A 15780-nucleotide genomic window follows, 5' to 3' on the forward strand; every position below is an offset into this window, starting at 1 on the left:
CTCGCCAGTGACGCGGAGCGGAGCGGGCCACGCCCCCCCAACGCTTGCTAATGCCGAGTGGGAAATGTAACCGCGGTGCTGGGCATGCGCAGTGAGCGCCTCGGTGGGGAGGGGGGAGTGAGCGTAATGTGGGTGGGGGGAGGGGGTCAGTGGGCACAAAGTGGGTGGGGGGGAGGGGGGGGCAGTGGGCACAAAGTGGGTGGGGGGAGGGGGGCAGTGGGCACAAAGTGGGTGGGGGGAGGGGGGCAGTGGGCACAAAGTGGGTGGGGGGAGGGGGGCAGTGGGCACAAAGTGGGTGGGGGGAGGGGGTCAGTGGGCACAAAGTGGGTGGGGGGAGGGGGGCAGTGGGCACAAAGTGGGTGGGGGGAGGGGGGCAGTGGGCACAAAGTGGGTGGGGGGAGGGGGGCAGTGGGCACAAAGTGGGTGGGGGGAGGGGGGCAGTGGGCACAAAGTGGGTGGGGGGAGGGGGGCAGTGGGCACAAAGTGGGTGGGGGGAGGGGGGCAGTGGGCACAAAGTGGGTGGGGGGAGGGGGGCAGTGGGCACAAAGTGGGTGGGGGGAGGGGGGCAGTGGGCACAAAGTGGGTGGGGGGAGGGGGGCAGTGGGCACAACGTGGGTGGGGGGAGGGGGGCAATGGGCACAAAGTGGGTGGGGGGAGGGGGTCAGTGGGCACAAAGTGGGTGGGGGGAGGGGGGCAGTGGGCACAAAGTGGGTGGGGGGAGGGGGGCAGTGGGCACAAAGTGGGTGGGGGGAGGGGGGCAATGGGCACAAAGTGGGTGGGGGGAGGGGGTCAGTGGGCACAAAGTGGGTGGGGGGAGGGGGTCAGTGGGCACAAAGTGGGTGGGGGGAGGGGGGCAGTGGGCACAAAGTGGGTGGGGGGAGGGCCGCAGGGTCAGGGACATCTGTGAAAAAGAGCTTTAAAGTTCATCGGATTCGTCCTGCAGTCTCAATAAAGACGATGGTTCTGCTCGCCTTGCCCAACCCGGAACGGTTCTGCCACTGGTCGGCCCTGCGGTGATCTCTCTCCCCTTGTAGACGACCCCTCCGCTGCCTCTTAGCACATCTTGAGTGCACCGCACACGCTGGATTTGATTTCAGAATCTGTTGTCTTTATTTAGAAGGGAGGAGGAATCTGATGAGCTATGAATCGCTTTTTTCACGGACGTCCAGTGGGTGATGTGGCGGGTGTAACGGGCGTGTCTCCGTCCGCTGCTGCAACATGTTTTTGTTCAGGGTATTCTGACGTCGACGATGGCGCCACTGTGTCCGAATGTCCTCCCCAATGAATGCGCCCTGCATTGTCGCGGGCGTGTCGCTACCGGCGCCCGACGCGCGGCGTGACGAGGCGCCGTCGCCCCGCAGTGCGGTGGCGTGGCCGCCTGCCCAGCGGCACGCGCCAAGGTCGGAAGACGTTGGCACGTGGCCGAAACCATTGGACCAACGTTGGTCCAACGTTGAGCCAACGTCGGCCCCAACGTTCCACGTTGACCTGCGTCGCGTCTCTTCCGCCGCTGGGGAACGGCACTGGAATCGAACAGTGGGAGATCCGCAGGAATCGATATTCCAATGCTTTGTTGATTACTATTGAAGGCTTTGGTTATCCAGTGGGTACTGCTGTACACGTGTCACCAAATGTAATTTAATTCCCATCATGCCCCGAGGTGGCATGCGCCACCTCGCATTACCCGTTCTATCACTCCGGCCTCTCTATTCATTTGAAATGAAAGACCATTGCCTGAACCGTCGCCTGTTATACATGGTTTTTCCCCTTTAAGGCAACAGTGTTGTTTGTGAGTGTGTTGATTTTGTTTGTGTGAGACCCGCTCAACGCGTTGCTGTGTTGAGCCACGGTGGTTGCTAGGAGCTGAGCTTCATAAAAATAGAACCTCGAGCGAAGCGCGTCTCGGTGGGGCTGTCTCGAGTGCGCTTCCTGGTTGTACACAATATTGTTCGGCATTGTGTTCGACGTTTCGCTTCACGTGCTGCGAGCTACTTCAGGAACTAAAAACACAACTGAAAGCTCAAATAACCTTCAGTTGTTATGCTCCATACTCTTTGAAGTCACGAAAGCTTTAAGTCAAGATTTGTTATGCCCCGTTAATTATATATATAATCAGCACACTCGTCAACAACACTGCTTTAAAGAAACATATAATCGGTGACGTTTCGGGCAATAGCCCTTCTTAACACATCAATGAACCTGCATCTCCATTGTGCCACCTCTGTCGTCATTTAAACTGATTCGTTTAAAATCACTCAAGTTTAGGCGTGAATGTAAGTTTACAGCATAATTGTTCTTATTAAGTTTATTTGTTTCAATCTGTGGAATGCTTCGATGTTGTCTGCCAGCAAATGTCTGACTTATGATTCTTCTCTCGCACCTCCGATTAGCATGGTTGGTTACGTACGGTGCGAAAGAAGTTCAATATACACACATTCTAAAAGCAAAAGTAAGAGAATAAAATCATCAGTCAGATTATATCCATTACTGAATAGGTCTCCCCAAATCACCACCATCTGTCGCGATGGCTGATATATTAAATCACACCGGCCATTCCAAAGTCAAACTACAGCGTTTGTGCTTATGTATTTGTAGTGACTGGCTGACCTTCACTCTACTTTGCACACATATCGTGTTGTTGTGCTGTTTGTTGCTGCAACTTGCTGACCAGCCCCGACTGGACATCTGTGAAAAATAGCTTCATAGCTCATCAGATTCCTTCTGCAGTTCTCACTAAAGATAACCGGTTATCTCTCTCAATAGAGATAACCGGTTCTCTCTCAATAAAGATAACCGGTTTTCTCTCAATAGAGATAACCGGTTCCCGATATAGATAACCGGTTTTCTTTCAATAGAGATAACCGGTTTTCTCTTAATAGAGATAACCGGTTTTCTCTTAATAGAGATAACCGGGTTTCTCTTAATAGAGATAACCGGTTTTCTCTTAATAGAGATAACCGGTTTTCTCTTAATAGAGATAACCGGTTTTCTCTTAATAGAGATAACCGGTTTTCTCTTAATAGAGATAACCGGTTTTCTCTTAATAGAGATAACCGGTTTTCTCTTAATAGAGATAACCGGTTTTCTCTTAATAGAGATAACCGGTTTTCTCTTAATAGAGATAACCGGTTTTCCCTTAATAGAGATAACCGGTTTTCCCTTAATAGAGATAACCGGTTTTCTCTTAATAGAGATAACCGGTTTTCTCTTAATAGAGATAACCGGTTTTCTCTTAATAGAGATAACCGGTTTTCTCTTAATAGAGATAACCGGTTTTCTCTTAATAGAGATAACCGGTTTTCTCTTAATAGAGATAACCGGTTTTCTCTTAATAGAGATAACCGGTTTTCTCTTAATAGAGATAACCGGTTTTCTCTTAATAGAGATAACCGGTTTTCTCTTAATAGAGATAACCGGTTTTCTCTTAATAGAGATAACCGGTTTTCTCTTAATAGAGATAACCGGTTCTCACCGCGGGGTCGTTTATCATCTCCACGCAGCGCCCGCGCCGCGAAGGGAACTCCGCCGATGTCGTCATCTTCGTTCTGGGGGTTTCCCCATTCACATCGCGACTTGATTGGCTGAGACCGCCGGGCCGCTCGACCAATCAGAGAGGGCGGAGCCGATGTTCTTGATCGCCGAACGCGGGCCGCGTGGTAAAGGCGACTCCGAGACTCCGGGAAACTGGGATTGTGGTATGGGAATCCCCCCACCTTTCCCACTCCTTTTGGAGGGGACTCACATTCACGGCGGGAGACTTGAGGGGAGGGGGCACTCATGGAGACCCCGGGACTCAAATTCGCCCCTCCGTGATGCTGTGCCGTAACATTCAGACACATGCGGGGCCTAGTCGGCGATGGAGCCTGCCGCGTTGTCTGCTTGGCCCGCCGTGTTCGCCACACTCTCGCCGGTCGAGAGAGGCGGCCGCGCCCAGGAATGTGAAAGCGGGGTGAGAGAGATGGGGGCAGTTCTTGTCGGTGTGGGCCGATTGCGGGATTGATGTTTTTAGTCCATTGGCCATAGGTTAAGCAGGACCGAGCCTGGCTCGTGCTTGGATAGGCGACAGCCGCGCATACAAGGCGGTGTCTGTCGGCCGCGGGACGAGGCTGCGAGCGGCATGTTTGCAGCGCAGAAACACGCAGCTCGCACTGCACGTGTGTGTGTGTCCCAGCGTGTGTGCGACAGCCCGGCCTCGCCAGCTGCTCGCACAGCGTGGCGGGGCACCCGGTGCAGGATTGACGACAGGGCTGTACTCTATTTAAAAATACATTTATATTCATTGCTTCACACAAATATCCGTTTGAACCGATGCTTTCCAGCAGGTTTGTTCTTGTATTACTACATCAAGCTGGGCCGGTTTCGACTTATCTGGGTCTCCCCGGTAATTGGCAGGTGTAGCACACTTTGCGATGGGGCCTTGTTCAACTCAAATACACTTTTTTTTTAACGAGCATTATTGCCGGTAATATAGTTTCCAGCAGTGGATTGACGACGTTCTCGACATGTATCAAGGTAGAGAGGTAAGTAACTACAGGATGTTGAATTTAGATCGCACCGTAAGTAGCCAGCCGTGCTGATCGCAGTTGGTAGAGGCGCGGCCCTGCTGGTGGAGCCCTTCTGTTCTGGCCGATTCCACGCAGCCAGACGTCTCGAGAGAGCCGTGCACACCCACGCTTTGCCCTGCCGAGCGACACGCTGGTGGGTCCATTTATACTGCTGGGTGGCCCGATGCGGAACGATTTAATTAGCTTGCTCATTAGATTTTGATTTAAAGCTTTCGTGACTGCAGGGATTCATCTTCTTGGTTCTTTCGGTAAAGTCACGTAGAAGGGAAGTAATAAAATAATAAAAAGAAAACATAATAAAATTATTCTCACGACGTTTCGGCCACAACGCAAGCAGCCGTCCTCAGGTGAAAACCAGGTCCGTCGAGGCGACAGAGTCTGACTTTACCGAAAGAACCAAGAAGATAGCTTGCTCATTGTTTCAACTGCCGCCCCGGGAGATCAAAACGGCGACCTCTGGATTGCAAATCGAGTGTATAAACCATGAGACCATTATTATTTTATTATTTCAATTCTACGTGACTTTACCGAAATAACCAAGAAGATGAATCCCTGCAGTCACGAAAGCTTGAAATCGAAAAATGAGACCAAGGTACTAACAGCAAATATCCGTGTCTGCCACCAGAGGGAGCCCCCGTGCCCTATAGGAGCCGCCTCTCCAGAGCGGCGGAGCGATGTCGGGGCCTACGGGCTCGGGCGCTGGGGACGGGGCAAAGTCCCCCGCGCCCTCGGCCTCTCCCATGCTGCTGCCCGGCAGGAAGGGGCCCCCGATCGCGGGTGCCCCAACTCCGGGCCGTCTCCCGTCCATCCGCTCTCGAGACCTCACCCTGGGCGGCGTGAAAAAGGTGGCCGGTCCACGCGGCTTCCTTCACACGCGCCGCCGCGCCACGTGACTCGAATTGCCACGTGGCATGCGTGTGCGGCCATTATTGGGCACTGTCCGCTCCTTGGTGAGATCGATCGCGGTTGAGAAGTGCTGGACGAGTGTTGTGTGGCAAGCGATTTGGGAGCGGAGCGCACGAGTTCTAACCCTAACCAGCCACCATGTCTAGGCATACTCATAAACCCGAACCAACAAGCTACTGGAGCTTATTGTTAATCTTTCTGAACCAATTCATACAACCAACTCCTCGCACCAGACCGAATCTTAACCCGAACCAAGTAGCCACCCGGCCACAGGTCCCAGCCCTAACCCAGCTCTAATCCGCAGCAGGGCTTTAACAAGAGCCCCGCCTCACATTGCGTGCGGTTGATGATGTTGGTGTTCCCAGCCCTGGCAGCCTCGCGTGAATGGTGTAACGGGTCACGAATGAAGGGCAGAGGTCACTGAGCTGTGCACGAGGTCAGGGTTGTGATTTTCCAATGCCTCCGCCTCCCCACAGCGAACAAACAGGAAACCACCACAACTCTGTCTCGCAATTCCGGGTTTGCTACGTAACAGTCTAAGAAATTCCAACATAATTTTGTTCTCATTTACCGCCTCCTTTTTTATGTATTACCAAATTGAATTATGATACGATATCTATATTTTTTTTCCTGTGTTGATAAACATTGATTTTGGAATGCAAACACCCACCTGCCCACACACCCGTTGTGTGTAGGTTGCTGTCGAAACATTCGTGCTCATGCGGGGAGGTTCACGTTCCTCAAATACATGCAGCAGCACCGCACAGGGATTTGCGTGCGAGCCCGGAGGCTGCGCGACCTGGATTTGCATCGATCGTCGCCTTTGGGCGCTGGAAATAACTCTGCGGGTTCTTGGCGGCGGAGGTTGTCTAGGAGGGCGGCTGGGTTTGATGTCGCGTCCCACAAAACCACTCTGACGGCTCCTCCCCCCTTCCGTTGCTTTTCCCTTCACAGAAAACGTTCGCGCCGAACATCCCGGTCCGAAAAGTGAATGAGAGGTGAGAGTTGCTTCTTTCTGTCACTTGCAGGCCAGTGCTGCGTTCAGCGTGTGCTGCACAGGGACAGCTGCCACAGGAGGGCTCCCCCTGTCACAGTATAAATAGTCGGTGATAATGCTGCTGCTGTTGCTGCTGCACTGAGCGCGTGGCCTCAGCCCTTGGTAAACTCCCTCTTGGGAGTCGCATTGCTCCGGGTTTAACCCTGGCAATCTGGGAATCAGCTGCTGTGACCTGGATGCAAAAACAAAGTAATCGGCCAACTCGCCATCCGCTTTTGAGCCCTTGGACCAATGTCACTGGCTTGTTCCGATGCTCTACCCCCCACCACCCTCCCCCCCCCACCTCCCCCTACCTCCCCCTACGCACCCCCCAGCTAAATCTGTATCAGTTTGGCAAAATGGAAAGGTACCGCTCCAACTCCACTGGCTTCGCTTTGCTCGCTGCAACCGAGCCTGGCAGACTGCAATCCACAATGACGAGGGGTCCTTACAAATCTCTGGCAGAACGGTACATCCCATTGTGTTAGAAATCTCACATTGGGATTTTAGCCAAATTAAATACAAAACTAAATTTAAGTAAATCGAGTCCAGATTTAGACCATGAACTCACCCTTCCTGAGGACCCAATTTAATCACCGGCTGCTGCCTGGATTCAAAGCAAGGATCGCAGAGGGTGCCGTCTCAGCGCTCAGCCCTTTGAGCCACCAGGGCTCTCGATGGCGACCTCTTACAAGGTCATGACCATCTTGGCCAGTGATCCCAGAAGTATCGCGGGGACCGTGCCATGCGCTGATCCCGTGCCGTTCCCGTTGGTGACCCTGTGCCGACCCTGTGCCGACCCCATGTCCCAGACCCAGGGAGGAGGGCGGCCCGTCGCCCGGACGTGGCGCCAAGCCGAGGGGTCGCGAGCGAGGCGGCCCCCGTGACGGTCGGGGTCGGGGTCGAGGTCGCGGCGAGGTCATCCAGTCTCACTCAATTTTCGAGCAGGGTCCGGCCGACGGACTGCGGCGCAAGACGGGCGGTGAGCGCGTTGCGCGGCTTTTGGAACTTTAGTGCCGGAGTACGGACTAATTCGTGCCTTTCGCCACGATCAACCACGGTGTGCATGGATTGTGGCGTTTTTGTGTGGGTGGTGGCAGTGTGGGAGGACTGGCGGCAGTGTCACGTTTGGCGTGTGTTGTGTGAGCGGTGTTGTCATCACGTGTTATGTTGTGGTCGAGGTGTCATGTGGGTGTTGGCGGTGCTGTGAGTGCGTGTGTATGCGCGCGTATGTGTGTGGTGGTGCAGGGATTCGTAGCGCTGCGCTACGAACCCTACAACCCGAATTCGATTTCTGCTCACGGCCAACAACAGTGACGATTATCTGAACTGGTCCTGGGACTCCCCGAGTTTGACTCGGCCTCAAATGAGTACAGTGTGTGTGTGTAAACATTACCACTGGGAAGACAAAGGCGGCTGGGCGTGATGCTGGCCACCCACCCCCTTGTGTATCGTTCTGGCCTTCATAGGTGCCGGCTAACAGCACGAACCCCAACAGTCTTATTAAGGCTATATGGGGGCGGGTCTTTGTCTGCGTGTGGCGAGCAGGCTGGGAGGCTACGCCCAATCCCGCCCAGACCGGCCTCACCCCCATCATCAACATCAAGAAGGAGAAGTGCGAGACGGAGGAGGAGACCAAGAAGTTGCTCAACATGCTCGAGCGAGACGACGTGAGCACAAGACACTCGCACACGCGTACACATGCGTACACACGCGTACACACGTGTACACACGCGTACACACGCGTACACACGCGTACACACGCGTACACACGTGTACACATGCACGCATCGCAAATATAGCAATCCCCCGGAGAGCCTTGAACAAGCCGGAGTGCCGTGAGTGAGTAACAGCCAAGCAGCCACCACCCCATCCACCACCCCCCCCGCCCCCCCTAAACGACGATTCCAACCTGTGCGAGGCAGTTCGTCGATGACCCGGGGCTCGTCAACGACCCCGGGAACCTGCCCATCCAGCTGCCGCTGTCCCACTCCGGCGACACGTTCCGCGACGAACCCTCCTGCAAGGCGAAGGTGGAGAAGATGGAGGTGGACCCGCCGCAGGCCGTCAAAGGTAACCACGGCGACGGAGCTCGGGCATGGCGCTTCATCAACCATTGGGCAAAACCATCCACAGCGGCATCGCCCCCCACCCTCCCTGCTGGCAGTCAGGGCGGTTCTGCGTTTAGCTCGGACTGCACAGGGGCAGCTGCCACCAGGGTGGGGGCACCCTTGGTCAGACTCGAGCAGGGCAGAGATGAGAAGTGTCACGACGCAAGGTGCTTTGAGTTGCCGAGGTTTGACGGCGCCCCATTAAGTGCAAATCCGTATCCTTACGCTCTTATCAGAACCATTAGAGTTGGAATCAGATTTTATTTTTGATATACTGGAGGAATCTGATGAGCTGTGAAGCTCTTTTTCACAGATGTGCAGGAGGGGGCACGAGGTCAGCAATTTACAACAATGAAGTCAGGGATACAGTTTAGACATCTGTCTCGGTCTGTGACCCGGTAAAGATTTCCACACCTGGCACACCACATCCAGTATACTCGCAATGGCTGTGGTGGCTAACAATCTATCGACGAACCAGAAAATATGTCTGTGCCGGGCACACACCACGTCGAGTATGCCTCTCGTTATGGGCTGTGGCCACTGGTCACGTGCTATTGAGTCAAACTACCGGTGACCCGGAAAATAAACCGGATTGCTCAGTTTATCGATTGGCCTCTAAATTGCCCATTGTTCTATTCCCAATTCATCCTCATGAACAATTCCTGATGATGATGGTGGTGATGATGATAATGACGATAGTGGTGGCGAGTCATTTGACGTCTATTTAGCATGGGCCCGTTCATCGTCCCCCGCAGTCAAACAGGAGCCTGGCACGGAGGTGAAGGATGAGGAGGGAGGACCGGTGCTCGCTCCTCCGCCCCATCTCTCCTCGTCCGCGCCGATAACGGTGAGCCAGCTGCTGCGCCAGCTTCGCCTGCAGGAGGAGGAGGAGGAGGGTCGCGGCCCCGGCGGTGGCGACGCCGCCGACTCTGGGCTGCTGTTCCTGCAGCTGCCCGACACGCTGCCGGGACAGCCGGCGTCCCGCGGGGCGGGCGACGCGGCCGGAGCCGACGAGCGATCCATCAAGCGGGAAATTAAGACGGAGGACGGCCAGACGATGCTGCTCAAGCAGGAGAAGGCCGAGGTGAGGGCGCTAACCCACGAAGCAGGGATCAGCATCGCCTCGCAATTGCGTTTGATGCGGACCCTCGTCTGTTTTCACGGCAGTGTTCTTCATTGCAAAGCCCGCGGGCGACTGATGGTGGCGGTCCCTGGTGGCCTTTCGTGTGGCCCCTGACGTGCGGCCCCCGACAATACACAAATATTAAAACACCCTATCATGCTGTCAAACCCAATGGTTTCAAATGTGTGGCGGCCCTCACACTGAAGTCTTATCAGCAAAAGGGGCCCCCCTCTCTAAAAATGTATAAAAACTACTGGTTTACATGTTGATACAATGGTTACCTTATATCTTTTGATGTTTCTGTAACGAATATCTGTAAATGCACCGTGATTAGTCTCTAGGGGTAATCTGCCCGAGCCTGACTTTATGCTGCACGGAGTTTATTACTTGCCATTGATACGTGTTTGTGCAGTTGTTTTTTGTGCTGATTTCTCTTTGCTTCGTTGCTGTACTTCATTTCGCTTGTTTTGCTTTTGTCATTTTGCTGACAACCCAGATCTCTGTTGCGAACGAGACTCGTCATCGTCCCTCGAGTTCTCGCCTGGTTAAACAAAATCAACTTGACACCAGTGGCCGTTTTATGTACTTAAAAACAAGACAAACTGTGCGTGCGCATGGATTATATTATACGACGTCATGCAACGTGCGATTGTCTTCGGAAGTATTTAGTACGCAGTGCGGAGGGTGAATCACGCGGACGCACGCGCACCTCACCTGGATGCTGGGTCCCACATCTCGCGGCAACGTGGTGCGTGCGTGCGTGCATGTGTGTGTGTGTATGCGTGCGTCCTCAGGAGGCCGGCGGAGAGGGCGATGGTGCCTGCACACTTCGGGACCTCTCCGAGGGCCAGGTGGGGCGGCTGATTGTGCGCGCCTCTGGGAAGGTGCAACTGGTGCTGGGCACCGTCAAGCTTGATGTCGGCATGGGAACCAACTGCTCCTTCTTGCAGGTACACGCAGGCACCGGGAGGGCACCGGGAGGGTGTCACGCAGGCACCGGGAGGGCACCGGGAGGGTGTCAGGCAGGCACCGGGAGGGCACCGGGAGGGCACCGGGAGGGTGTCACGCAGGCACCGGGAGGGCACCGGGAGGGCACCGGGAGGGTGTCACGCAGGCACCGGGAGGGCACCGGGAGGGCACCGGGAGGGTGTCAGGCAGGCACCGGGAGGGCACCGGGAGGGTGTCACGCAGGCACCGGGAGGGCACCGGGAGGGCACCGGGAGGGTGTCAGGCAGGCACTGGGAGGGAGGGCGGCTCCTTACGCAGTGCCAATTTGTGGAGGCTACAAAATCCATGCCGGGATTTTTGGTCTCTTGACGACGCGTGCAACTGGTGGATACAACGAGCGACTGGAACGCACCGCAGAGGCGTCATTGTCCGTGCTTTCTCACACAAACACCCCCACTGGCTCACATGGAGAGCCGAAGGCTTAGACAGAGACCCATACTCACAAAGAAACCCATATATTCACACACACCCCGACTCGCATAGTCCCCTATGTTCACATAGTCCCATAGGCTCACATACACCCATATGAAATGAAGTCACTCGCCATAGGTTTCATAGATTCGCCTTAGCGCTTCCCATACAGAGCCGGGTGGAACTTTGACTCGGTCAAACCTTTCCAACCTCCGACCCTAATGACCTCCTCCACCCCCTCGCAGGAGCTGGTGTCGGTGCGCCTGCAGGAGGGGCGCACAGGCGACGCGACGGTGCTGGGCCACGTGTGCCACCGTCTCATCTGCACACCCAACTTCGAGAGCCTCCTCCACGGCCACAGCAGGCTTGGGACCTGAGCTGGCCAGGGGCTTGGGGCCTGAACCCACTGACGGGTTGGGACCTGATCCTAGTGACGGGTTGGGACCTGACCTGGCCAGGTGGTTGGGGCCTGGCCTGCTGGTCGGTTCGGGCTGAGCCTGCTGGTCGGTTCGGGCTGAGCCTGCTGGTCGGTTCGGGCTGAGCCTGCTGGTCGGTTCGGGCTGAGCCTGCTGGTCGGTTCGGGCTGAGCCTGCTGGTCGGTTCGGGCTGAGCCTGCTGGTCGGTTCGGGCTGAGCCTGCTGGTCGGTTCGGGCTGAGCCTGCTGGTCGGTTCGGGCCGAGCCTGCTGGTCGGTTCGGGCCGAGCCTGCTGGTCGGTTCGGGCCGAGCCTGCTGGTCGGTTCGGGCCGAGCCTGCTGGTCGGTTCGGGCTGAGCCTGCTGGTCGGTTCGGGCCGAGCCTGCTGGTCGGTTCGGGCTGAGCCTGCTGGTCGGTTCGGGCTGAGCCTGCTGGTCGGTTCGGGCTGAGCCTGCTGGTCGGTTCGGGCTGAGCCTGCTGGTCGGTTCGGGCTGAGCCTGCTGGTCGGTTCGGGCTGAGCCTGCTGGTCGGTTCGGGCTGAGCCTGCTGGTCGGTTCGGGCTGAGCCTGCTGGTCGGTTCGGGCTGAGCCTGCTGGCCGGTTCGGGCCGAGCCTGCTGGTCGGTTCGGGCCGAGCCTGCTGGTCGGTTCGGGCCGAGCCTGCTGGTCGGTTTCGGGCCGAGCCTGCTGGTCGGTTCGGGCCGAGCCTGCTGGTCGGTTCGGGCCTGAGCCTGCTGGTCGGTTCGGGCTGAGCCTGCTGTCGGTTCGGGCTGAGCCTGCTGGTCGGTTCGGGCTGAGCCTGCTGGTCGGTTCGGGCTGAGCCTGCTGGTCGGTTCGGGCTGAGCCTGCTGGTCGGTTCGGGCGAGCCTGCTGGTCGGTTCGGGCCGAGCCTGCTGGTCGGTTCGGGCCGAGCCTGCTGGTCGGTTCGGGCCGAGCCTGCTGGTCGGTTCGGGCCGAGCCTGCTGGTCGGTTCGGGCCGAGCCTGCTGGTCGGTTCGGGCCGAGCCTGCTGGTCGGTTCGGGCTGAGCCTGCTGGTCGGTTCGGGCTGAGCCTGCTGGTCGGTTCGGGCTGAGCCTGCTGGTCGGTTCGGGCTGAGCCTGCTGGTCGGTTCGGGCTGAGCCTGCTGGTCGGTTCGGGCTGAGCCTGCTGGTCGGTTCGTGCTGAGCCTGCTGGTCGGTTCGGGCTGAGCCTGCTGGTCGGTTCGGGCTGAGCCTGCTGGTCGGTTCGGGCCGAGCCTGCTGGTCGGTTCGGGCCGAGCCTGCTGGTCGGTTCGGGCCGAGCCTGCTGGTCGGTTCGGGCCGAGCCTGCTGGTCGGTTCGGGCCGAGCCTGCTGGTCGGTTCGGGCTGAGCCTGCTGGTCGGTTCGGGCCGAGCCTGCTGGTCGGTTCGGGCTGAGCCTGCTGGTCGGTTCGGGCTGAGCCTGCTGGTCGGTTCGGGCTGAGCCTGCTGGTCGGTTCGGGCTGAGCCTGCTGGTCGGTTCGGGTCGGGCGAGCCTGCTGGTCGGTTCGGGCCGAGCCTGCTGGTCGTTCGGGCCGAGCCTGCTGGTCGGTTCGGGCCTGAGCCTGCTGGTTCGGTTCGGGCTGAGCCTGCTGGTCGTTCGGGCTGAGCCTGCTGGTCGGTTCGGGCTGAGCCTGCTGGTCGGTTCGGGCTGAGCCTGCTGGTCGGTTCGGGCTGAGCCTGCTGGTCGGTTCGGGCTGAGCCTGCTGTCGGTTCGGGCCGAGCCTGCTGGTCGGTTCGGGCCGAGCCTGCTGGTCGGTTCGGGCCGAGCCTGCTGGTCGGTTCGGGCCGAGCCTGCTGGTCGGTTCGGGCCGAGCCTGCTGGTCGGTTCGGGCCGAGCCTGCTGGTCGGTTCGGGCTGAGCCTGCTGTCGGTTCGGGCTGAGCCTGCTGGTCGGTTCGGGCTGAGCCTGCTGGTCGGTTCGGGCTGAGCCTGCTGGTCGGTTCGGGCTGAGCCTGCTGGTCGGTTCGGGCTGAGCCTGCTGGTCGGTTCGGGCTGAGCCTGCTGGTCGGTTCGGGCTGAGCCTGCTGGTCGGTTTCGGGCTGAGCCTGCTGGTCCGGTTCGGGCTGAGCCTGCTGGTCGGTTCGGGCTGAGCCTGCTGGTCGGTTCGGGCTGAGCCTGCTGGTCGGTTCGGGCTGAGCCTGCTGGTCGGTTCGGGCTGAGCCTGCTGGTCGGTTCGGGCTGAGCCTGCTGGTCGGTTCGGGCTGAGCCTGCTGGTCGGTTCGGGCTGAGCCTGCTGGTCGGTTCGGGCTGAGCCTGCTGGTCGTTCGGGCTGAGCCTCTGGTCGGTTCGGGCTGAGCCTTCTGGTCGGTTCGGGCTGAGCCTGCTGGTCGGTTCGGGCTGAGCCTGCTGGTCGGTTCGGGCTGAGCCTGCTGGTCGGTTCGGGCTGAGCCTGCTGGTCGGTTCGGGCTGAGCCTGCTGGTCGGTTCGGGCTGAGCCTGCTGGTCGGTTCGGGCTGAGCCTGCTGGTCGGTTCGGCTGAGCCTGCTGGTCGGTTCGGGCTGAGCCTGCTGGTCGGTTCGGGCTGAGCCTGCTGGTCGGTTCGGGCTGAGCCTGCTGGTCGGTTCGGGCTGAGCCTGCTGGTCGGTTCGGGCTGAGCCTGCTGGTCGGTTCGGGCTGAGCCTGCTGGTCGGTTCGGGCCGAGCCTGCTGGTCGGTTCGGGCTGAGCCTGCTGGTCGGTTCGGGCTGAGCCTGCTGGTCGGTTCGGGCTGAGCCTGCTGGTCGGTTCGGGCTGAGCCTGCTGGTCGGTTCGGGCTGAGCCTGCTGGTCGGTTCGGGCTGAGCCTGCTGGTCGGTTCGGGCTGAGCCTGCTGGTCGGTTCGGGCTGAGCCTGCTGGTCGGTTCGGGCTGAGCCTGCTGGTCGGTTCGGGCTGAGCCTGCTGGTCGGTTCGGGCTGAGCCTGCTGGTCGGTTCGGGCTGAGCCTGCTGGTCGGTTCGGGCGAGCCTGCTGGTCGGTTCGGGCTGAGCCTGCTGGTCGGTTCGGGCGAGCCTGCTGGTCGGTTCGGGCTGAGCCTGCTGGTCGGTTCGGGCTGAGCCTGCTGGTCGGTTCGGGCTGAGCCTGCTGGTTTCTCACCATTGTCCACAGTTCCACCAATCTTCTCCTTTCGACTACACTGGGCACTCCCCATGACGAGGAACTGTGTGTGTGTGTGCGCGTGTTTGTACAAAAGCAAATGTCCCCCTTGTACCATTTAACAACCAGCTGAGGCAAGTGCTGTTAGTGAACAGCTGATGATGTCAGCATGGTGTGCCAGGGGGATGGCACCATGGCTGGCTGCCTGGCCTCCCCCCCCCCCCACCTACTGTAACCGGTATTAAAGTCGAGCCGAGTCAACTTAGGCCGAGTCCCAAGACCGATTCAGATGTCACTAGCCACTGATGCTATCCGTGGCCAGGAATCCAACCCGGGTCGCTGGGTTTCGTAACACAGCGTGCTAACCACTGCACCACCGCTCCCGCTGAACGCACATTTTCTGGGTTGCGCGGGACACTGTCAACAAAGATCGGGTGCGTGCAGCCTGTGACACGAATTCCTATTTGAACCGAGAAGACTGCAACGAGGTGGACTGGACTCGTGGAAACCCGATGTGAATACACAGCAAGCGTGGAACCACTGTCGCGTCAACAACCGAGAAGTTGGATTGGTGACTGCTGTGAGACTTGACAGATAAAGGACGTCGGGAATATAAATACTGTTTATATTTATGCAGCAAAGGATCCTGCTACATTAGGACGTTTGGCCAGTTCCCTGCCCATTTGATTGGCGTGGGAGGAAACTGGAGTTTCTGGAGAAAGCCCCCATCACTTTTAGCCACCCACCCAATGTGGTCTGGTGGCGACGGAGCATAGGACAATCCACGAATGGATTTTTCCTGCAGTGGCCTCTGCTGATAAACACAGCACCAGCCCATCCACCTATCGTCGCCCAGTCACCGCTCCTCCAGCGGGAGGCGTAGCAATGCCGCCCGCCCGTGGCGATCTCCGCTATGGCGCTGTGCGAGGCTGCAGAGCAGCGGCAGAGGCGAATTGGGGCGACCACCCCAGGGCCCTGGGCTCTGACGTCACCGTTAGGTGCAGTGCTGCTGGTTTAGTTTGAAGGTGTGTGGGGGGCCCCTCACGGCTCTGCTGGCAGGGGGTGGGGGGAGATGGAGGTTGGATGAGGTGGTATGTGAAGGAGGGTACTGGACTCAAACTTCACAGAGCAGAGTTTAACAC

The 15780-nt window shown here is 58.1% G+C and overlaps 1 protein-coding gene across 2 annotated transcripts; it reads left to right on the top strand.

Moving 5' to 3' along the window:
- Positions 1-3586: 3586 nt before the first annotated feature.
- Positions 3587-11759, top strand: LOC133350472 (DNA-directed RNA polymerase III subunit RPC4-like). Of its 2 annotated transcripts, none has more exons than XM_061564810.1 (9): positions 3587-3695; positions 5191-5410; positions 6426-6469; positions 7320-7489; positions 8056-8177; positions 8433-8580; positions 9374-9702; positions 10536-10691; positions 11406-11758. In XM_061564810.1, exons 2-9 carry the CDS (start codon positions 5240-5242, stop codon positions 11535-11537), a joined length of 1272 nt encoding a protein of 423 aa, XP_061420794.1. In that variant the 5' UTR covers positions 3587-3695; positions 5191-5239; the 3' UTR covers positions 11538-11758. The 2 variants fall into 2 exon arrangements, with proteins under 2 accessions (XP_061420794.1, XP_061420795.1); XM_061564811.1 differs by having other exon boundaries at positions 3644-3656; positions 11406-11759.
- The last annotated feature ends 4021 nt before the right edge of the window (positions 11760-15780 follow it).

This window comes from Lethenteron reissneri, chromosome 34, assembly GCF_015708825.2.
Source record: "Lethenteron reissneri isolate LAM-NWPU_2019-01 chromosome 34, ASM1570882v1, whole genome shotgun sequence".
Lineage (NCBI taxonomy): Eukaryota > Metazoa > Chordata > Hyperoartia > Petromyzontiformes > Petromyzontidae > Lethenteron > Lethenteron reissneri.

Bases quoted from the DNA above. Each gene is read 5' to 3' on its own strand.
- LOC133350472 (XM_061564810.1), top strand. From the start codon at position 5,240: ATGTCGGGGCCTACGGGCTCGGGCGCTGGGGACGGGGCAAAGTCCCCC. The intron at 9,703-10,535 runs GTGAGGGCGCTA...GTGCGTCCTCAG, and splicing joins TCAAGCAGGAGAAGGCCGAG to GAGGCCGGCGGAGAGGGCGA. The intron at 10,692-11,405 runs GTACACGCAGGC...ACCCCCTCGCAG, and splicing joins CCAACTGCTCCTTCTTGCAG to GAGCTGGTGTCGGTGCGCCT.